Genomic DNA, 22,530 nt, shown 5'->3' with positions numbered 1-22,530 from the left:
CACACATGCACTCTCTCCCTCAAAATAAATAAATTTTAAAAAATGGTTAAAAAATAGAAATGAAAGGGGAACCTGGGTGGCTCAGTTGGTTAAGTGTGCAACTTCAACTCAGGTCATGATCTCATGGTTTGTGGGTTTGACCCCCGCGTCAGGCTCTGTGCTGACAACTCAGAGCCTGGGGCCTGCTTCAGATTCTGTCTTCCTCTCTCTGCCCCTCCCCTGCTTGCACTCTGTCTCTCTCTATCAAAAATAAATAAACATTAAAAAAAATTAAAAAAATAGAAATGAAAAAGCTAGAGCAAAATCAATTATCAGTTGCTACTATCTAAAAATATTAGAAACCTCTAAAAGTATTTGTCATCATAGTTGATGTGAATTAAACTATCAACTACCTTAACTGATATCAACAGAACTCTACACTTAACAACTATAGAGTTGTCCCCTTTGATTGCACCTTCCAAATTTTCAAATTTCTTTTCAAATTCATGTTTACTCATGAATTTTGACTCAAAGATGTTGACTCATTAAAAATATCTAATGAAAAAATCATAATCATGTAGAATATGTTGCTTGACTATAGCAGTATTAAATTAGAAGTTACAAACAAGATATCTTGGTATATTAGGCTCCTCAGGCTGCTACAACAAAGTACCACAGACTAGGTGGCTTAAAGATTTAAGGTGCCAGTGAATTTCTGGTGAGTGCTTTCTTCTTTGCTAGTACATAGCCAACTTCTTGCTATGTCTTCATTTTTTTCCTTAGGTATTTGATGTCTTTTGATGCAATGTTAAGTTACATTGTTTTAATATTTTATTATCTAATTTTTTAGATTTTGTTATGTAGTTTTTTTCCTAGCTTATAGAAATACAACTGATTTTTATATATACTGACCTTATATCCAGTGACCTTGCTAAAATTACTTATTAATTCTACTGGCTGATGCAAAGTTCTTTCTGATTATAATGTGCGCAATTGTATCATCTGTGAATAATGACTGTTTTATCTCTTTCCATTCTTTGTAGATTTACTTGTTTTTCTTGCTTAATTGCATAGTTTATATCAAGTAAAATATTGAATAAAAGTGGTGATAGTGGATATCATTTTTTTTTCCCCAGGAAGGCTTTGGAGATTTCATCATCAAAGGTATTTTCTGTATGAGTTTTGTAGATACCTCTTTTCAGATAGACTGTATTATTTTTCCTTATTTGCTGAGAATTTTTAGATCAATAGGTATTTTCATATGAAGGGATATTAAATTTTACCAAATGCTTTTTGGCATCAATTGAAATTATTAAATGATTTCTCTCCTTTGTTTTGTTATTGTGGTAGGTTACAATGATTGGTTTTTCAAATGTTTAAATGAATTTTATATTCCTTGGAATAAAAGCATCTTGGTCATTATGTAACACGTATATCTGTATGAATTTAATTTATTAATATTTTATTTATAATATTTGTACCTATGTTTATGAGTAAACCTATAACTTGTTTTTGTAATTTACTGTTAAGTTTTGATTTCAATGTTATGGTGGTTAGGTAAAATGAGTTGGGAAGTATTCCCTTGCCTATCTGGAAGAGTTTAGGATACTTTTTTTTTTTTTTTTTTTTTTTTTACATGTTTGATAGAATTTACTAATGACGCCCCTTGGGACTGGAGTTTGCTCTGTGAGAATTTTTTTTTTTTAATTATAGATGCAATTTCTTTAATAGTATTGTATTATTCACCTATCCTATTTCTTTTGGTTTCCTTTTTGTGAGGGATTTGTCGGCTTCATCTAAATATTCAAATGTATTGACATAAATAGTTCATTCTCTTATTATCCTTTTAATGTCTTTGGCATATTTTTGTCTTCTTTTTCATGCCTGTCTTTGAAACTTCTACCTTTTTCCTGTTAAGCCTTACAAAGGGTTTAATAAAAACTTCAAAGAAAAAGTATTTTGCCTTGTTGAATTATCTCAATTTGTTTTCTATTTCTTTGATTTCTGATCTTATCTGTATTATTTCCTTCTTCTTTTCTTTAGATTTAATTTGCTGATTTTCTCTTAGCTTCTTTAGTTGGTTGCATAAACAGTTAACTGATATCATTTCCTTTTATTCATAAATATTTAAGTCTTAGATTTTCCTCTACGCACTACTTTCACTGAGTTCCATGACTTTAAATGACATGTTTTCATTAGCATTTAGTTCAGAATTTTTCTAATTTCATTCTGATTTCTTATTTAGCCAAGAGTTATTTAGAAGTATGAAATTTCCATGCATTTGTGGATTTACTAGTTACCTGTTATTTATTTCTAGCTTAATTTCTTTATAGTTAATTTCTCTATGATTGTAATCTTTGATATTTGATTAGTCTTGATTTATGACTTAGCATATGATTTATTTGAATAATTGTTCCATGTGTATTTGAAAATAATGTGTTTTCTACACTTGTTGAACTATATTTTATATAATGATTAGGTCAATTTTGTTAACTGTGTTATTCAAATAACCTTATGGACTCTTTTCTGCTTGTTTATCAATTATTAAAAAGATTTGTCTGTTTTTGCCCCTAATCCTTTAAATATTAGCTTTGTATATTTTGAGATTATATTATTAGGCAAACAACTACATTTTTATTTTATTTTTAAATTGAATTTTATATTAAGAGCATTTAACATGAGATCTATCCTCTTAACCTATTTTTAAATGTGCAATATACAATTGATGACCATATGTGCAGATCTCTAGAGCGTATTCATCCTGCTTGACTGAAACGATATGCCCATTATTTGTAACTTTCCATTTCCTTCTCCCTTCAGCCCGTGTCAACCACCACTTCACTCTTTGCTTCTATGAACATTTAGATATTTCTTGTAAGAGAGATCATGCAGTTTTTATCTTTCTGTGTTGGGCTTATTTCATTGACCAAAATGTCCTCAAGATTCATCCATGTTGTTGCAGATTGCAGAATTTTCTTCTTTTTAAGACTGAATTATATTCTGCTGCATGTATGTATATACCACATTTTCTTTATTCATTCATCAGTCAATGGACATTTAGTTTGTTTCTACATCTTGGCTATTATGAATAGTGCTGTGTGGGACATTAGTGTCCTAACATTTCTTCAAGATTCCAATTTTAATTTTTTTGTACAATTTTTCAGAAGTGGGATTGTTGGATATTGTAATTGTTTTTAATTTTCTGAGGAACATCATACTGTCTTCCATAGTGGCTGCACCATTTTGCATTCCCACCAACAATGTACAGAGCTCCAACTTCTTCATATCCTTGCCAACAGTTATCTTTTATTTTTTTGATAATTGCCATCCCGACAAGTGTGAGATGTTACCTCATTTCGGTTTCGATTTGCATTTCCCTGATGATTTGTAACAGTCAGCATTTTTTTTCATATGCTTGTTGATCATTTATATATTTTTTTGAGAAATGTCTATCATGTCCTTGGCCCATTTTATTGGTTATTAGTTTCTTTGCTATTGAGTTGTAGGATATATTAGATATATGATTTGCAAATATGTTCTCCCATCTTGTATGTTGCCTTTTCATTCTATTGATTCCTTTGCTGTGGAATTTTGCAGCTGAAACCACCTGAAAATAATCTCAAAATGAATCTCCTTTTCCACCTGAAAGTCTAAGTGATATACCTTTGGAATAATCTCTCTTCCTGTTTTACATTTCTTTCGAATAACCCTCTCTTCCCTACTCTGCTTCACATATCTGGGGGAAAAATTACACAGGAGATATTAGTGAACTAAATTAGTGTCTGGATTGTCAAGTATAGTTCAGAACCATGGAGAGCAGCCCATATGGTTTCAACTTTTAGCAGTTAAGATATTATTATAGAAGGATTGTTTGCCTTGTTGTAAACCAATTGGGGCAGGACTATGAACACTTCCATAGCCCTTGATACATGCCACCAAATTGCTTTTGAAAAGCGAGACATTAATTTACAGAGCTGCCAAGTAAAACTTCTATGATCTCTCTCTTTATATCCTTCCTTCATTTATCTTACACGGGTGATGAAATGAGTGCCTACTGTGTACTTGCTCTCAAAAAACTCAAAATTTATATGTGAGAACAAATAAGAAAACAAATGATTATATTACAATGGGACAGCCTATATTAAGTTTTGCTATGAGACACGTAGAAGTACACGACATTGCTAAACTTGAAAGAGAATTCTATCTCACGAGAAGATGAAATTTGAGCAGAATGCATTTGTGGAGGAAAAGACTGGGGAGAGGACAATGGCCGGGTAAAAATATATCCTAACATGTCATGTTAGGGATTTGGGCTATGGAGAGTCACTGAAAATTTTTACAGAAGTGAATAACATGTTTAGATATGCATTTTAGAGAGTTCACTCTAGAGATTGAAGCTGAACAAGATTGGAGGCTGAAAGAGCAATTAATGGGCTATTGAAAAATTGAGGTGAGGTATAATAAAACAGTAAAGGCAGCAAATACCTGAGGATAGAAAGAAGTGGGACTGATTGGAGAGATGCATAAGAACAAAAAGATATGAGGAAAGATTTATCATAAATATAACAAAAAGCAAATATGTTTCTCCTAGAAAAGAAACTCTGTATATGGAAAACATTTTATTTTTGTTATATTTACGATAAACCTTTCCTCCTGTTTGGTTATTTTCTGATTATCCCTTTTTTTTGTAAATAATAGTTTTAAATTTTGAAGTAGTAAAATTTACTTATTTCTCCTTTTGTAATTCCTCATATTCTTTTTTTTTTTAAGTTTATTTATTTATCTTGAGAGAGACAGCACAGAGCCCAATGCAGAGCTCAAACTCATGAACCAGAAGATCATGACCTAAGCCAAAATCAAGAGTCAGATGCTTAATCAACTGAGCCAACCAGGCACCCCTGATTCCTCATATTATTAAATTTAGAATTGTATTTACAGATTAATTTGAGAAGAACTGCCATCCTTACAGTGTTGAGTCCATAAACAAAGCGTATCTATTTACTTAAGTATTATTTTAAATTTTTTAGTTTTTCAAAAAAATTATTTACTTTTTCAATAAAGTTTTAAGGTTTTCTCCACAAAATAATTTCATGTTTAAAATTTACATGTAATAAATTTCATATTAAAAAATAATAAAAAAATAAAATTTCAAAAAGCTAAAAAAAATTTACATGTATATCGTACATATAAAAATACATTATATATATTCCAATAAGGTCAAATATTTAATTGTTGTTGAAGAATTATCTTTTTAAATGTCAATTTTCTGGGTATCTGTTGCTGATATGTAATAGCACAATTGGTTTTTTGATCTTTTATCTAGCAATTCTGTAGAACTCTCTGTTGTAAATAACTTTTCTATGACAATAAAGTAAATTTTCTCCTTAAGTAATATTATCTGTCAAATAATGAGAGACTTACTTATTTTTCTTTCTGATCCATAGACCATATATTTCTTTCTTGCCATATTATGCAAACTAAGACCTTCAGTATTATGCTGCATGGGAGAACGATAGTGTTCATTCTTCACTAAAAAGCCAATTCTTCAAGAAGACTTAGCAATACTAAACATTAATGCACCAAATTGAGAGCTTCAGATTATATGAAGCAAAAATTCATCGAACTGAAATGAGAAATAGGCCAATCTACAATTATAGACAGAGATTTCCATACTTCTCTCTCAATGAATAGATGTACATCAAAAAATCCACTGTAAGTCTAAAGATACAGAATGACATATCCTTCTATGAGGATAGATATATGGATATAAGAATAGATATAAGAATAGTGTTGTGGGTTCAACTGCATCTACGAAAGAGGTGTACTGAATTCCTAACCCCCATATGTATAAATACGACTTTATTTGAAAAAGGATTTTGTAGATGTAATCAAGTTACATGAGGGTGGGACCTAAATCCAATCACTGGTGTCTTTATAAAGAGGGGGAAATTTGGAGATACAGAGACATAGGAAAGCAATCCAAGTGACAACAAAGTCAGAGATTAGATTTGCCACAAGCCAAGGAATGCCAAGGATTGTCAATATTCACCATAAGCTACAAGAGGGAAAAGGAAGAGGATTCTTCTTTAGAGTCTTCTAAGGGAGCACGGCCCTGCTGACACCATGATTTTGGACTTCTAGATTCCAAAGCTGTGGAATAATAATAATTTTCTGCTATTTTAAGCCACTCAGTTTGTGGCAATTTTTGCTACAGCAGCCCTAAGAATAAACAGATAATAGAGGTGCCTGGGTGGCTCAGTAGGTTAAGTGTCTGACTCTTGATTTCGGCTTAGGTCAGGATCTCATCATCATGAGATTGAGCCCCACGTGAGGCTATGCACTGACAGTGCTAAGCCTGCTTGGGATTCTATCTCTCCCTCTCTCTCTGCCCCTTGCTCTTGAGTGCTCTCTCTCTCAAAATAAATAAATCAACATTAAAAAATTTTTTAAAAAGATAAAAAGATATTAATAAGATAAAAGATAAATATAATAGATAGATATAAGAGTACAAGGCAATTGAAGATCATGACCAATCAATGTTACCTAATTAACATTTAGAAAACAACCTTCCAACAAGAGCAGAATACATAATTTTTTTCAAGTATACACAGAACATTTACCAAGACAGACCATATTCTGAGCCTTAAACCAACTCTCACTAATTTAAAATTATTCAGTCATACAAAGTATGTTTGATCACAAAGGCATTAAATTATGAATCAATAATAGAAACATATCTGGAAAGTCCTCAATATTTGAAGAATAACTGAAATTTTCATTGATTGAGATAACCTTCCAATTCAGGAGTATAGATTTGAATGTGACATCTTTTTTAAAAAAAATTGTAGGGGCGCCTGGGTGGCGCAGTCGGTTAAGCGTCCGACTTCAGCCAGGTCACGATCTCGCGGTCCGTGAGTTCGAGCCCCGCGTCGGGCTCTGGGCTGATGGCTCAGAGCCTGGAGCCTGTTTCCGATTCTGTGTCTCCCTCTCTCTCTGCCCCTCCCCCGTTCATGCTCTGTCTCTCTCTGTCCCAAAATAAATAAACGTTGAAAAAAAAAAATTAAAAAAAAAAAAATTGTATTTTCCAATTAGGTTATTCTTGTTCATTTCTATTGATTTTTATGAATTTAGGACACTTTGTTGAATAATTTTTGTTAATTATCATGATTTTTTTTCTAAATTTGTCCGGGTTTTCTGAATATATAACAGCCTGTTTTTCCTTTTTCAATATTTATACCAGTTATTTTTATTTCATTTGTCCAAAATTTCAAAACAATATTAAACATTAATAGTAATTAACAGTGCCTTATGATTTATACCAGAATGCCCCTGATGTTTATCAACTTCTCAAAGAGATCTGTGATCCTAAAAATTAAGAACCATTGTTTAGAATCATAAGTTCTTTTAAAAAAAATTTTTTTTTAATGTGTACTTATTTTTGAGAGAGAGAGGCAGAGCATGGCGGGGGGAAGGGGGGAGGAAGGGCAGAGAGAGAGGGAGACACAGAATCTGAAGGAGGCTCCAGGCTCCAGGTTCTGAGCTGTCAGCACAGAGCCCAACGCAGGGCTTGAACCCAAGAACCGCAAGATCATGACCTGAGCCAAAGTCAAACGCTTAATTGACTGAGCCACCCAGGCTCCCCTAGAATCCTAAGTTCTTAGCATTCGTACAATCCTTAATCTACAGATGATGATTCTTGAGATCTACAAAGGTTAAGTGACTAGTGTTCCAAGGTCTTACAACTAGGCAGTGGAAAAACCATGACTAGAATTTCTTTCCATTTATGGTTTTGTTGTTACCAAACATTACAACACAAATTGTAATGCTTTTCCTCATCTCTGATCTTTTTTAATTGCAAATCATTGCAATTGCACTTTTTGAGTAACAAGTTTATTGAGATATAATTCACATACCATACAATTTCACTCACTTAAATTATACAATTCAGTGGCTTTTTAGCACATTCACAGAGTTGGGCATCATCATCATAATTATTTTAGAATATTTTTATCACCCCAAAAGAAGCCTGGCAGCCCTTAGCCATAAGCTTCCAACTCTGCCACTCCTCCTCCTCACTCCCCCCAACCCTAACCTATTTTGTATCTCTATGAATGTATTCTGGATATTTCATATAAATGGAATTATATGTGGTCCTTTGTGACTGACTTCTTTCACTCAGCATGTTTTCAAGGTTCATCCATGTTGTAACATGTATCAGTAATATTAACAGTAATAATATTCTGTCGCATGGTATATACTTACTTATTCATTCATTAGTTGATGAACATTTGGACTGTTTCCACTTTTGGGCTATTATGAATAATACCATTATGAAGGTTCACATACCACTTTTTGTGTGGACATACATTTTCATCTCTCCTAAGAGTAAAAGTGCTGAATCATATGGTAACTCTATGTTTTTTTGTTTTTTTACTTTTTAAAAAAATGTTTATTTCTTTTTGAGAGAGAGAGAAAACACAAGCTGGAGAGGGGCAGAGGACCTGAAACAGGCTTGGTGCAAACAACAGAGAGCCCAATGTGGGGCTCAAACTTGTGAACTGCAAGATCATGACCCAAGCCAAAGTCTGACACCTAACCTACTGAGCCACCCAGGCATCCTGGCAACTCCATGTTTAATAGTTGAGAAACTCTGTTTAACAAGCTGTTTTCCAAACTGCCGCACCCCTTTTACCTTCCCACCAGCAGTAGAGGAAGGCTCAAATTTCTCCACATCCTTGTCTCATTTGTTATTCTTTGTTCTTTTGATTACAGCCATCCCAGTGGGTGTGATGTCGTATTTCATTATGGTTTTGATTTTCATTTCCGTGATGGTTAATGATGTTGAACATCTTTTTATGTGCTTATTGCCTATTTATTATCTTTCTTTGGAGAATCATCTATTTGTATCCTTTGCCCATTTTTTTTTAACTTTGAGAATATTTAAATGTTTATTGACAGTTCAAGTTTCCTTTTCTGTGAAATGACTTTCTGTCATTAGTCCATTTTTCCATTGTACTGTTTCCCCTTTTCCTTATTAAACATAATTCCTTAGTGTAGATACATATCTTTTCACATCTGTAGCTTGTATTTCTGCTATCTTTGTGGTCTTTTGATGAAAAGAAGATCTTAAATTTATTTTATTTATTTATTTTGGTTTTTTGTTAAAAATATTTTTTTTAATGTTTATTTATTTCTGAGACACAGAGAGACAGAGCATGAGTTGGGGGGGAGGGGGCAGAGAGAGAGGGAGACACAGAATCCAAAGCAGGCTCCAGGCTCCGAGCTGTCAGCACAGAGCCTGATGTGGGGCTCAAACTCACAAACTGTGAGATCACAACCTGACCCAAAGTCGGTCGCTCAACCGACTGAGCCACCCAGGCGCCCCTAGAAGATCTTAAATTTAATTATCAATATTTTCTGTCAGGATATGCACTTTTGGAATCTTGTTTAAGAAATCTGTCCCTCCTCTGTCCGAAAGGGAGACAATATAATGCATTAACATATGGCATATTAAAATGGTCTCAAGAGGCAGATTACCTAAGTTCAAATCACAGTTCTTCTACTTAGTGGCTTTGAGACAATTTAATTAACTTCTTTTGCCTCAGTTTCCTCATTTATAAAATGAGATGATATTAACAGTACCTATTTGATAGGGTTCTTATGAGGAATAAATAAGTGGCATATGTAAAAGGCTTAAAACAATACCAGGCTTTTAATAGGCATCAAGTAAGTGTTTGCTATTGTTATTTGCATCTTTATTCTATCTAAACTGTTTTTTTTTTAATCTTTTTAAACATTTATTCATTTTTGAGAGACAGAGTGTGAGTGGGGGAGGGGAAGAGAGCACAGAATCTCAAGCAGGCTCCAGGCTCTGAGCTGTTAGCACAGAGCCTGATGTGGGGCTCGAACTCACGGACCACGAGGTTATGACCTGAGCTAAAGTTGGAAGCTTAACGGACTGAGCCACCCAGGTGCCCCTACCTAAACTGGCTTTTTTAATGAATTGGATTTTTCTTCCAAAGAGATAACCGATTATTAAAGCGCCATTTATTGAATACTCCATCCTTTCTATATTGCTTTGTTTCAAGTTGGTCTATCCTGCTGCTCTCTATTCTATTCCATTGGCCTATTTGTCTACAGCTGTCTTTTGACAACTGTATTATGACCTTGGTATGGCTGGCTTTCTGGTAGGGTAAATACCTTGGAATTTGTCTTCAAAATTATCTATTCTTAGACCTTTGTTCTTAAATGTTGATTTCTGAATTAGTTTGTCAAATTCCATAAAATCTCTGTGGGTATTTTGATGAAAATTGCATTGAACCTGTAGATTAATTTCAGTAGAATTGACATCGTTGTGGTGCCTCTGCCACTACCAGGGAGAGCAGAAGTTAAAGTTCTCCAAAAGCATATCATCTCATGTAATTCACTTTCAGATAGGATTTTTGCAAGTATACGCCTAGCTGACCAAAGCCAAGTCAAATGATGATGCCTTAACTCTAAGAGCTGAAAATATGAGTTCTGCCTTCCACTTGTGAGAGAGCAACTGAAGAGAAGATGAACAGCCACATGAATATGATGAAGGTGCACTGGATATTTACTCCACTATATCATCTCCAACCAAGTACAGCTTTGTTTCTTCCTTTTGAAAGCCTATAAATTTTGCTTATTTTTCTTTTCTAGCTGCTTTTGTAGGAAGCTAGAAAAGTATTGAATAGCAACAGTGATAATGAACATCCTGTTTTATTCTGACTTTAAAGTAAATGCTTCTTATATTTCACCATTGGGCATAATATTATGGATTTTTGCTACATTTTTCCAGTTTTGGGAAGTATTTATATATAACTTAAAAGCAAGCATTTAAATTATTTTTAATGTTTGTTTTTGAGAGAGAGAGTATGCGTAAGTGGGGGAGGGGCAGAGAGAGAGGGAGACACAGAATCCGAAGCAGCATCCAGGCTCTGAGCTGTCAACACGGAGCCTGATGTGGGGCTCGAACCCATGAACTTCAAGATCATGACCTGAGCCGAAGTTGGACACTTAACGAACTGAGCCAAACAGGTGCCCCTTACTATATTTTTTAAATTTTAGTGAGAGAGAGTACACAAGCAGGGGTGAGGGGCAGAGGGAGGGAGGCAGAGAGAGAGAGAGAGAGAGAGAGAGAGAGAGAGAGAATCCCAAGCAAGCTCCACGCTCAGTGTGGAGCCTGATTCAGGGCTTGATCCCATGATTCTGGGATCATGACCTGAGCCAAAATCAAGAATTAGGTGGTCAACTGACTGAGCCACCCAGGTGCTCCTAAAACCAAGCATTAAAAAAAAATAAAATCAAGCATTGATACAATCTCTTATTTTAGAAGCATAAAGGAGAAAAATATTTACAAAAGATTTTTACCTGCAGATTTAATTAGAGAAGATTTATATGGAGTGTAAATACCTGTAATAAGTATAAAATAGAATTATGAGCTTTGGAGTACAAAACTGTGGTTATGATTCATCCTTAAAATAATTAGAAAGTGGATGTCATGTGTTTTAGAATGTTAATAAATAATCTTAAAACATCAAGTGCAGTAAATAAAATAGAAAATATAGGCCAACATGTGGGTTATATATTTAAGTCTTTTTCCCCCCTAGCGTTTTAAAGCAACATAATGTAAAATCTTTGAGCTTAAGAAACTTTTCACGTATGAATTTTCTGGTCATCCCCTGATCTCCAATGCTCTGATATACAGGTAAGTGTCTCCTATGTGAAAACTATGTATCCAGGAATTAGAAAGTCTTTTACTGGGGTTTAAAAGCCAATACTCAATAGCACCATCTACTGTTCACGCAATGAAATTTAATAATAGTGGAAAGAATAGATTCTCAGATCTTCACCTTCAGATGAATACAGCAAATCTTCTAGTCTCAACTTTCTAAGCTTACAGATAAAGAATGTGAGGCTCAGGAAAGATAAGTGACTTGTCAAAAGCCACAGATTTCTTGCTAAAACTATGTATACGAAACTATGCAAATGAAAATTTCTATAGGTGCTTTCAAAGCAAGGAAATGTGGAAAAGCAATTTACCCTAGTGATCAAGTCTCTAGGTTAAACTGTGCTGGTCCTGTTCCACACTCCATTGCTGATTATCTTTGGGCAAGTTAATTAACTGTTCTGTGTTTCAGTTTCTACATCGAAAAATTGGCGATGCAAACACTTCTAAGGGTTTGTTGATAAGCAAAAGTAGTAGAGAATGTAAAGCATCATGCCTGGTGGATAGTGACCAATAATGGTGATATTATTTCTATTCACAAGTGGTAGAACTGCTTTTTCACCCAGGCTTCTCTGACTCTAGTGTCTCTGTTCTTTCAACTTGACTTCACCAGCCATCAGACGAGATCAGCAATACCATACACACCAAATAAAATAATCAATGAACGTCTGATAGCACAGTATACCAAAATATAAGCCCATTGGCTTAGCAGAAATTTTATGTCATTCTTTGATTTTGGGGAGAGAAGGAAGATAGTCCTCATATTTAATATTGGAAAAGAGGTCCTTAGTTGTTTGTGTTATTGTTACTATTTTGTCCAGCAAGTTTCCTCTTTTAGTGATAGACCCTATCCTCTTGACTTTGAGGTTGGGCACATGACCAAAGCCTGGCCAATCATAGCACCTCATTTTTCCGGGACACAGTGAATAGTCCCAAGGACATGAGATACAAAAAGCTCCAGTGTCCAGAGGAATCAGAGAAATGAGAGATGTGTGATATCTTGGACCCCATATAATACATTCAGTTACATACAAATACATTCTGCAGGGTATCTCATTAATAATAAATAATGAAATGTAGTGGATACCTTGACTTCCATCCCATATTCCCTCTCCTCCTCTTCATTTAGCAACAGAAGACTATGTTTTTCAGTCTGTTTTGGAGATACATGAGATTGTGAGACTCATTAAGGCCAATAGTATGTGAGTGAGATTATTGAGTGCCATTAATACAATTTGAACTTAAACTATTAATCATGTGCTTTTCCATTCTCTTTTGTCTACTCTTGTAGCCTGGAAGGCAGTGACTCAGCTTTAACCTTTAGATGAGGACACCTTATAAGATCAGGATAGACGAAGAAAGAAATAGATTTTTACAGTGAATTACTCACCCACTCTGTGGATGTGGTGTTAGATTGTAAAGTCAGTGCATAAGACAAAAATCCATTGAGGTTCAGCCATAAAGAGGAATGAAGTACTGATAATATGCTAACATGAATAAATCTTGAAAACACGCTAAGTGAAGGAAGCCAAACACAGAAAGTCACATCTTCTATGATTCCATTTATATGTAATGTTCAGAATAAGTAAATCTTATTGAGACAGAAAGTAGATTAGTGATTGCCAGGGGCTGGAGAAGGTATAAGGGTAGAGAGTGTCTGCTAATGTGTACCAAGCTTCTTTTTAGGGTGATGAAAATGTCCTGGAATTAGATAGTAGTAATGGTTGTACCACTTTGAATACACTAAAAGCCACAGAAATGTATACTTTAAAGGGGTGAATTTTATGGAATGTGAATATGTCAAAAAATTCACTTAGGCTAAAATATTTGAAAGTCCTTCTCAGGGGTGCGTGGGTGGCTCAGTTGCTTAAGTGTCTGACTCGTCATTTCAGCTCAGGTCATGATCTTGAGGTTCATGGGTTCAAGCCCTGTGTCAGGCTTTGGGCTGGTGTTGGCAAGCCTGCTTGGCTTGGGATTCTCTCTCTCTCTCCCTCTCTCTCTCTGCCCCTCCCCTACTCATTCTCTCTCTCAAAATAAATAAATAAATAAATAAACTTTTTAAAAAAGTGAAAAAAATAAGAGTCCTCAGAGAGGTTAATACAAATAGTTTTAATTTTAGTGTAAAAAATATGTTGCCTTTTTAATTACTTTGAGTACTAAATAAAGTTGTATGCTTGCATTGAGGCGCCCTGTTACCAAAAAAAAAAAAAAAATGTATAACTTGAGTCATACTCACTTTTATAGGATTCTCACATAAGGGATTGAGGTCCAAGGTATTCAAAAGGGGGTGTGTACTCCTGGGGATACAAGAAGAATTTCCAAGAGATGCTCAGGCACAGTTTTAAGGAAATGAATTCCCAGATCCTCAACTTGCATGTTATGTGTTCTAAATTGATTTGTGGCTAAAATGTCATGTCATTAGGTCCTGTCGTCCTTTCCTACCTTCCATCAATTTACAGGAGAAAGGCATACCTCTTGCCTGTCATAAATTCTTACCAAGGTAAAAACCTCAGGGTGCCAAACAATCCGACAATTTGAGATACTGGTGTTGGGGAAGCCTCCTTTAAATTAAGGTACCATAAAAGCATGATAGAGCATTGTAGTTTTCCTTGCCTTGTATCTTTGGCTTATAATTCAGAAGGAATTCAAACAATTGAGTGACACTGTAATAGAATCCCTTTCATTCACCTCTACTTACGTAACCGAACAATCTCTAAAAAGGCAAGCTAAGAACGGAAGCCAGTTTAGGACTTCATTTGGTAAGGAATTACTGGCTTCCCACAACTCCATCACTGTGAAGTAAACATCCAAGCATAGTGGAGAAACGAACGTGGCGGCGGACGACTCAGATGTTTGCAAGCACACCACTACCCTGCGACCAACAAACATACAGTAGTGCCAGGAGTTTCCTCTTACATGCGTGTTAATTCCAGCACCCACAAGACCACACATTTCTGCTCACTGGTTGGGTCCACGTTTGTGGTAGTCCATTTCTAAAAGCATGGCTGTATTTAAACGATACAAGGTCTGCTTAGGCCCGCGCCACGAGAAACAGGCACATATCGCACGTGCAGCACACTTTTCCTTGAGCAGGTGTCCCTTGCTGCCCTACGGGGAGCGTGGGAAACAGCGCGAACAGCCACATTATTTTGCCTACTGTTTCCAGGGAGAGACTTTGGGGCTCCAAACAGGCCCGGCCCGCGTGGAAGGCGAGCGAGCTCCCGCACCACTGTGACAGCCCGGATCTCGAACGCGGACTCACACGCTCGGCGCCTGCACCTCGCTCGGCTTTGCCAAAGGCTTGTGGGAGAACCAGGCCTAAAGTCGCGCGTCTCCTGTTTGGCTCCGCCCACCGCGCTTGTAGCCCCGCCTCACTCCGTAGGGGCCCACCCATCGCACCACTTCCGGCGCCAGCCTCCCAACCGGCCTCCGTCGCTCTTCACTTCCCTCTCCTCTGCTCTTTCCCCGCCCCATCGCCTCCTTTAATACCGTCACGTGAGGGGCGAGCGCGGGGCCTGCTGGGACGGGTACTGCCGGTGGGTCAGGGTTCGGCCTCAACATGGCGGTTCCGGTCGAGCAGTGACCAAGGTTTTACCGTCTGGAGGATTAACTGGCGATTGTCGGCGTCTCCACCCATCACGGTGGAATGCGAGGACGCCGGGGCGAGCCCTGAGGAGCGGCCGTGCAGGGGAGGGGTCCGTGGTGTGTGCCTGGGAGCCGAGGCAGCGGCGTCTGTTCCTTCTGTTGGTCTCAAGGCTTCAGTGTGGGGCCCCGCCCGGCCGGGCTAGGCCGGCGGGCGGCGGCAGTAGCTGCTGCAGCCGCAAGATCAGTCTCTGAGAGTGGGCCGGAGGGCGGGCGCCGCCGCTGCTTGTGCCGCGGCGATGGCCCAGTGTGTACAATCAGTGCAGGAGCTAATCCCGGACTCCTTCGTCCCCTGTGTCGCCGCGCTGTGCAGCGACGAAGCCGAGCGGCTCACTCGCCTCAATCACCTTAGCTTCGCGGAGTTGCTTAAGCCCTTCTCTCGCCTCACTTCGGAGGGTATGTGGTCTCCTCCCTTTTTCACTGTGCTTCCTCAAAGCCGGGCCGGGCAGGGAAGAAAAGGGCGATGTTTACATCTCGGAGCCGGTAGAGTGGCGTCCGCGGCTGGGGCCCCGGGGTGTCTCCACTGGCGGCTGGGGGAGGGGCCATGAGTGAGGTTGTCAAGACAGCGCGGTCCTAACCTCTAGTTTCTCTAGGCACTTTCCTTCTTCCCCGGACCAGCGGGGCTGCTGGGTAATTGGGGGGGGGGGGGAGGGGGGGGAAGAGTCCCAGAGAAGGGCGTTGAGACTGTTTTCAACGACCATAGGGAGGGAATTAGGAAGTTGCAAGGCAGGTAAGGGTAGGAAGATGCTGCCTTAGACCACTGAAGTCTTAATGAAGAAGACGAATCATCTTCCCCTGGGTGTTAAACTGGACTTTCAAAGTTGTTTTGAGTAGTATTCTTCTGGTAGTGGGGCCTAGCTCTGTCTCTTCTTAAGTTTATTTATTTTGAGAGTGAGAGAGCAGGGGAGGGGCAGAGAGAGAGAGAAAATCCCAAGGAGGCTCTGCACTGTCAGCACAGAGCCTGCTGCTGGACTTGATCTCATGAACCAGAGCGGAAATCTAGAGTTGGATGCTCAATCAAATGAGCCACCCGGGTGCCCTCCTGGGGCCTATCTCTTTCTAAGCTTCTATTTAGTTATGTTTTTTCTTTGAAAATGTAAACACTTTCTTAGGCATATAGTATTTTACTTAACCTCTTGTGAAAAAAAATGTTATAAAAATAATAAAACTTACAACAGCCTTTTGCCTGATGGATGAAGAAGTAAGGACAAATTGTAATTTGGATGGTTGGAATTAAATAGATTTATAGGAATGGAAAAGTCGTAAGATTCAGTTTTTCAGATAAAAGTTTAATCAACAGGAAAAATGTGTCTTTAATTGAAGAGCCGCCTGTTTTCATCACCTTTACATTCTTTATTAGTGAAAACTAAGCATAATAAAACTCCCGAGTATTTAACCAATATATTTACCTTTGCAAATAGAACATAGCAAAGTATAAATAAAGTTCTTTCTTCTTAAGGTCCGAATAAAATGAAGGGTTCTATGATGAGGTTGTATCAAGCAAATGACTATGATGTTTATTTGGTTATGATGATTTCTTCACAGAAAGTGCTGTGCCATACATGTATGTATTTACGTGCCACAGGTGTGTATTCTTTGAGAGAATAGCTCCATAAGTTCACTTTATTATTTAAAGGAGAGTGGGAGCTGTCCAAAAAAACAAAGTTTGGGAACCTTTGGATTTTCTTCAGCTTGTACTTTAGCCATCAAGCTCAGCTCCTCCAATGTTCTACTAAATCAAGAACAACAAAGTGCCCTACATTCTGTTTTTGTTTTGTTTTTAAAATGCTTATTTATTTTGAAAGAGAGAGTAGGGGAGGGGCAGAGAGGAAGAGAGAGAGAGAGACAGAGAGAGAGAGAGAGAGAGAATATCCCAAGTAGGCTCCATGCTGTGGGTGCAGAGTCCTGCGCGGGGCTTGAACTCACGAACCAAACTGTGATCATGACCTGAGTGGAAATCCGGTGTCTAATACTTAACTGAGCCACCCAGGTGCCCTTAAAGTGGCCTACATTCTTAAGTTCTTAAAAAAAAGTGTGAGAATCAGTTTGACTTTGATGTGTATGCTCTTTCCTGCTTTGTTGATGAGGAATAATAACGCTACTACTTGATACCTGCTTTATTTAGCTCTTCTCTTCTAGCTCTCGTTGAATCCTATAGAGTAGATAACTCTTCTCACCATTTTAAATTTGAGAACATTGAGTCATAAAGATGTTAACTTGTCTACAGTCCTGTATGTGGGAAAGATTTAAAAACAGGCAATGTGACTCAAAGTATTCTTAAGTCATCTTATCTCTTAGCAGTAGGATTGTTATTCACACTAGAGAGCAGTGCTGTCCAGCAGAAATATGATGTGAGTTACATATATAATTTAAAATTATTTAGAAGTCACACTATAAAAAAAGTAAAAAGCAGGTGAAATTAGTTTTAGTATTGTATTTAACCCAATATTTCCAAAATGTTACTATTTCAACATGTAATCAGTATAAAACATCTTAGTATTTTATGTTCTTATGGCTAAGTCTTTGAACTTTGGTATGCATTTAGACATTTATAAGGTTTACATTTTAGTTTGGATTAGACATTTCAAGTGCCCAACCCAATAGCTTCATCTGGCTGGTGCTTCCTGTATTGAATAGTGCAGTGAATAGGGGCCCACCTCAGGATTTTTCTGATTTCCTTCTGTAAACTGCAAAAGATTTAGGAAGAAACAAAATGAATTGGACTTTCATGGTTAGGTAGAGAGTTGGTGGAAAGGAAGAGTGCCAGCATTTCCCATTGAGGATGGGGATGAGGTGAGAATGGCAAAAGCTAGAAGTTAAGATTGAGTGCTTCCTGAGCAGTGAGGAAACTGCCCCATCAGAGTACAGTATAGTAAGGGAAGATGATTCCTAGGTAAGGAAGGATCTTGAATTCTGGGAATGGGATTTTGGATTTCATATCTAATGGTAAAAATGTGTGGTAGTCATAGATTCTTGAGCAAGGGTATCAAGTTGGGGAGATTAGAATTGTATGGTTTATAATGATAAATAAGAGTTGATAAACATTTCAAAGTTTAAGGTGATTAGGACATTGGACTTTGGTGGTGGCATTAGAAATTTGGTGAAAAGGACATAATTTTCTGTAGTTTAATTTTTTGCTGATAAATAAATTTTGGGGTTCTTAGCCATCCAGAAAAGGCTACTGTTTTTTTGTTTTGTTTTGTTTTTTGTCTCAAGTGTGGGGATTCCTCAAAGATAGCGTATCTTTAGGCAATGAGGCATGAGAATATAACTTCAGGCACATAGTTTAAGAACACAACTAACTAAAACAGCTAAAATTTCCTTAAAAGGAGAAAGGAGTGTTAAAAAAAATAATTGGACTCCATTCTGGCCTGTGGGTATATTATTATTTGAGGTCAAAACTTGCTTTGACTATTGAGATATAATGTAGAGTGCACTTTTTTTTCGATTTCAGTAGAAAAACCCATGGTTTAAAGCTATAGTGAATAGTGAGGGAGGGTTGATAAAACAAATTTGAATACCATGCATGTGTAGGGCCTTAAAAATAGAGTTTAAATAAAAATAATAAAAAAAAAGAGTTTAGACTTGATGTATTAGTCAGTGGAGAGCCATTCTAGATTTCTTGGATACATGTTTTAAAATCCAACAAGTATTTCTTTATATTAAGTAATGGTGAGTATGTATATTTTTCTTATCGTTATGCTATATATATGTTTGAGACCTAAAAGAATATATATTCGTCATTTCAACACAAAGTTTGTAATCTTAATATTGCTTGAGAAATTTCTACTGGCCATCTATTTCAAAGAATAGTGGTGGTAGTATTACTTAATCAGACTTCACTGTTCTTGCTGTCGTAGTGATAGTTCTTCAGTAATTTTAAACAGTATTTCAGCATATCATTTAGACATTTATAAGACTTAAGAAAATTTCACTTAAACATCAACTTTTGAAAGTACTTGACTGTCACTTTCAAAAAGTATTATTTTTAACTGGAGTAAATTTACTTAAGGGTTTAAAAAGAACAGAATGTAAATCTTCAGTGTAAATCTTGAATATTTTCTAAAGGACCTTTGAAGGAAACTTATTGCCTCTAGTTTTCTTTAAAAGGATATATTTTATTAATTTTAACTACCATGTTAGTGTGACTAGATAATTAACCTACAAGTTTTTCAAGTACCAAACTTTGGATGAATTCAAGTGAAGTTTCAAAATTTAAATTTTTTTTTAATGTTTTTATTTTATTTTTGAGAGACAGAGTGTGAGCGGGGGAGGGGCAGAGAGAGGGGGACACGCAGAATCCAAAGCAAACTTCAGGCTCCACGCTGTTAGCATAGAGCCTGATGCAGGGCTTGAACTCACAAACTATGAGATCATGACCTGAGCCGAAGTCAGATGGCCTAACCAACTGCGCCACCCAGGCACCCCTTAAAATTTAGATACATATGTTGTTTGTGTCATTTTTGTACAAGTTATGATTATTTTTCCAGCAATTCAGGTTTCCTGTATATAGTAAAGTCTCGTGTGCTAGGTAAAAACATAGAAGATATTATCATTTTTAAAAATATATTCCATAGGACACCCAATGTTTTATACATGCCCTGCAAATGAGTTTTATGATCAAATAAGTTTGCTTCAAATAGCATGTGTTCGGGAGAATTACAGTGTCATTGAGCACATTAAAGGCTCTGGGAAGACCTGGTATAAAGAGACTTTTTAAAAACTTAATCCTATGTTTCTCAAATTATTTGAACATGAAATTGATTTTTCTGAAACAACTCTTAATTAGCTTGAGGAAACAGTAGTCTGTGGACCTGCACATACTGGGAAATGTTACTTCATAATACAGTATTCAAGAAATTATATTTATGAGACTACCTGGCTGGTTCAGTTGGAAAAGCATGCAAGTCTTCATCTCTGGGTCGTGAGTTCGAGCCCCATGTTGGGGGTAGAGGTTACTTATATAAAACAACAAAAAAATTATATTTATATGGTAACTTGTAAAAGTAAGACAATGGTAGAGCTGAATTTCATTTTGAAATTGAGATGTCATGTGATTATGATGTCACCTTTTGTGATATACTCTTAATGAAGCCAAGCTTTAGAACTGTGTGAGTTTTTTCAGAGTATTTCTTTTAATCGTTCTTAGCTCTTATCTTCCTCTTTATTAGGTTAGTTTTGGGATATTCCAGTGTTTTACTTCTCTGTTGTTGTATAACAAATTACTCCAAAATTAAGCACTTTAGGGGGGACAAAAGCATTTCTTGTCTCTCAGTTTGTCAGGAATCTGGGAGTAGCTCAGCTGGGTAGTTCTGTCCCAGGGTCTCTCTTGGATAGGGTCTCTCTTGAGGTTGCAGTGGTACTGTCAGCCTAGACCGTAGTCATCGGGGCTGGAGGATCTGCTTCCAAGCTCACTCATGTGGTTGTTGGCAAGTCTCACTTCCTCACTAGATGTTTTCCTGAGATCTCTGTTGTGTGCAGTGTAGGCTTTTCCATAGGCTCCTTGAGTATCCCCATGGCACGGCAGTTAGTTTCGCTAAGAGGGAGTGATGAAAGTGCACCCGAGATAGACCCTGTACTCTTTCATAACCTTATTTCAGAAGTGATGTACTCTTGTTTTTGCTGTGTTCTGTTGGGCACATATAACAACCCTGGGTGGGAAGGGATTACACAAGTGTGTGCATAACTCAAAATACAGGATTATTGGGGACTGTTTCAGAGGCTGGCTGTCACATCTGTTAACTCATTTCTGGATTTATTAGTAGGATTACCTAATAAATGATAAACTCATTCTGAATATGGGCAAAACTAGAATGTCTTTTTTTTTTTTTTTTTTTTTTTAAAGTAACCTCTACCCCAAACGTGTGGCTTAAACTCATGACCTCTGAGACCAGGAGTCATGTGCTTTACAGACTAAGCCAGTCAGGCGACCCTAGAATGTCTTTTTTGTGTTGACACTTTTTTGTGTTGATACTAACAGTAATTAGCCAGTTTAAAATTTTGAGAGACACTTTTATGTTTTTTGACAATTAGAGACCAACTTTAGGGAGAATACTTGTACAGTATTTTCTAAAACATATCAGAAATGCAGCATAGTATTTTCATGCTTTTCATTTTCTCTATTTCATAGTTAGACCAGCTGGGAAATTTAATTAGGGAAAAAGGCTTCTGTGTGTTTATTTAAATTAGAAAACAAACAATTATTGAAGAATTCAGAGAATTTCCTACTAAGCTTCCCACTACCCAGAACCAACTAATATTAATCTTATTACATTTACATTGTATTTCTTCCTTTTCTTTAAAAAGAAATCAAATATTATACAGTTGAGGTTCCCTTTCCTTTCTTCCTTTTTTAATCATAGCCAGTCATAATGGAACTTAAATGTATACTTTCTTTTTTTTAATTAAAAATTTTTTTTAATTTTAATTTTTTTAATGTTTATTTTTGAGAGAGCTAGAGAGACAGAGCGTGAGCAGAGGAGGGGCAGAGAGAGAGGGAGACAGATTCCAAAGCAGGCTTCAGGCTTTGAGCCGTCAGCATAGAGCCTGACGCGGTTCTTGAACTCATGAACCGCAAGATCGTGATCTGAGCCAAAGTCGAGCGCTTAACTGACTGAGCCACCCAGGTGCCCCTGCATGTATACTTTCTATACATATATTTATTTTTATAATACAAGTGTACATATTTATGCCATATGTAGTATTTTTAAAAGATTATCGTCTTATGTTAATTAAAACTTGAGAAGTCAACAGAGAGGACACATAGGAAATTTTAGGAAGACATTTGATGTAACTTTATTTTAAAATATGGGCTTCATATAGAGGCTCAGTCAGTGAAGTGTCTGAATCTTGATTTTGGCTCAGATCATGATCTCACGGTTGGTGGGTTTGAGTCCCACGTCTGGCTCCATGCTAACAGTGTGGAACCTGCTTGGGATTCTCTGTCTCCCTGTCTCTGCCCTTTTCCTGTTCTCTCTCTCTCTCACACACACACACATACACACTCTCAAAATAAATAAGTAAACTTTAAAAAAAAAAAAGTTTGATGTAAAGATTCTCCTCTGAGGAAAAAAAGTGTTGTTTTTTTTTTTTTAATGGGTAGGTATCCAAAGCCAGTTTTCCAGTTTGCCTCTTATTTAAAAATGATGATCCATGCTGTA

General features: G+C 36.8%; 2 protein-coding genes across 10 annotated transcripts in view; one reads left to right on the top strand and one right to left on the bottom strand.

Annotated features, from left to right (window-relative positions):
- Positions 1-15,316, bottom strand: part of LOC147575574 (uncharacterized) — a 47,537-nt gene extending 32,221 nt beyond the window's left edge. For 2 of the 5 annotated variants that reach the window (XR_015242523.1, XR_015242524.1), the window contains exons 1-2: positions 15,218-15,316; positions 13,965-14,025 (exon numbers count right to left, since the gene is read on the bottom strand). Coding sequence is in view for 2 of the 5 variants with exons in the window: in XM_086682687.1 (XP_086538813.1) it covers positions 6,076-6,129; positions 13,965-14,025; positions 14,797-15,122 (441 nt within the window). In the remaining 3 variants the exon portion in view is untranslated. Of the gene's footprint in view, positions 1-5,825; positions 6,130-13,964; positions 14,026-14,796 lie in introns of those variants that run through there. The other 3 variants (XR_015242522.1, XM_086682689.1, XM_086682687.1) reach the window with 2 other exon arrangements.
- Positions 15,268-22,530, top strand: part of TRAPPC8 (trafficking protein particle complex subunit 8) — an 83,862-nt gene continuing 76,599 nt past the window's right edge. For 2 of the 5 annotated variants that reach the window (XM_086682684.1, XM_086682682.1), the window contains exon 1: positions 15,268-15,766. In XM_086682684.1, coding sequence (XP_086538810.1) covers positions 15,610-15,766 — 157 coding nt within the window. In that variant the 5' untranslated portion in view covers positions 15,268-15,609. The remainder of the gene's footprint in view (positions 15,767-22,530) is intronic. The other 3 variants (XM_086682683.1, XM_086682685.1, XM_086682686.1) reach the window with 2 other exon arrangements.

This window comes from Puma concolor, chromosome D3, assembly GCF_028749965.1.
Source record: "Puma concolor isolate L17-30 chromosome D3, mPumCon1.1.hap2, whole genome shotgun sequence".
NCBI lineage: Eukaryota > Metazoa > Chordata > Mammalia > Carnivora > Felidae > Puma > Puma concolor.
The sequence above is the reverse complement of the archived record's forward strand: the minus strand, read 5'-3'. Positions and strand labels throughout refer to the sequence as shown.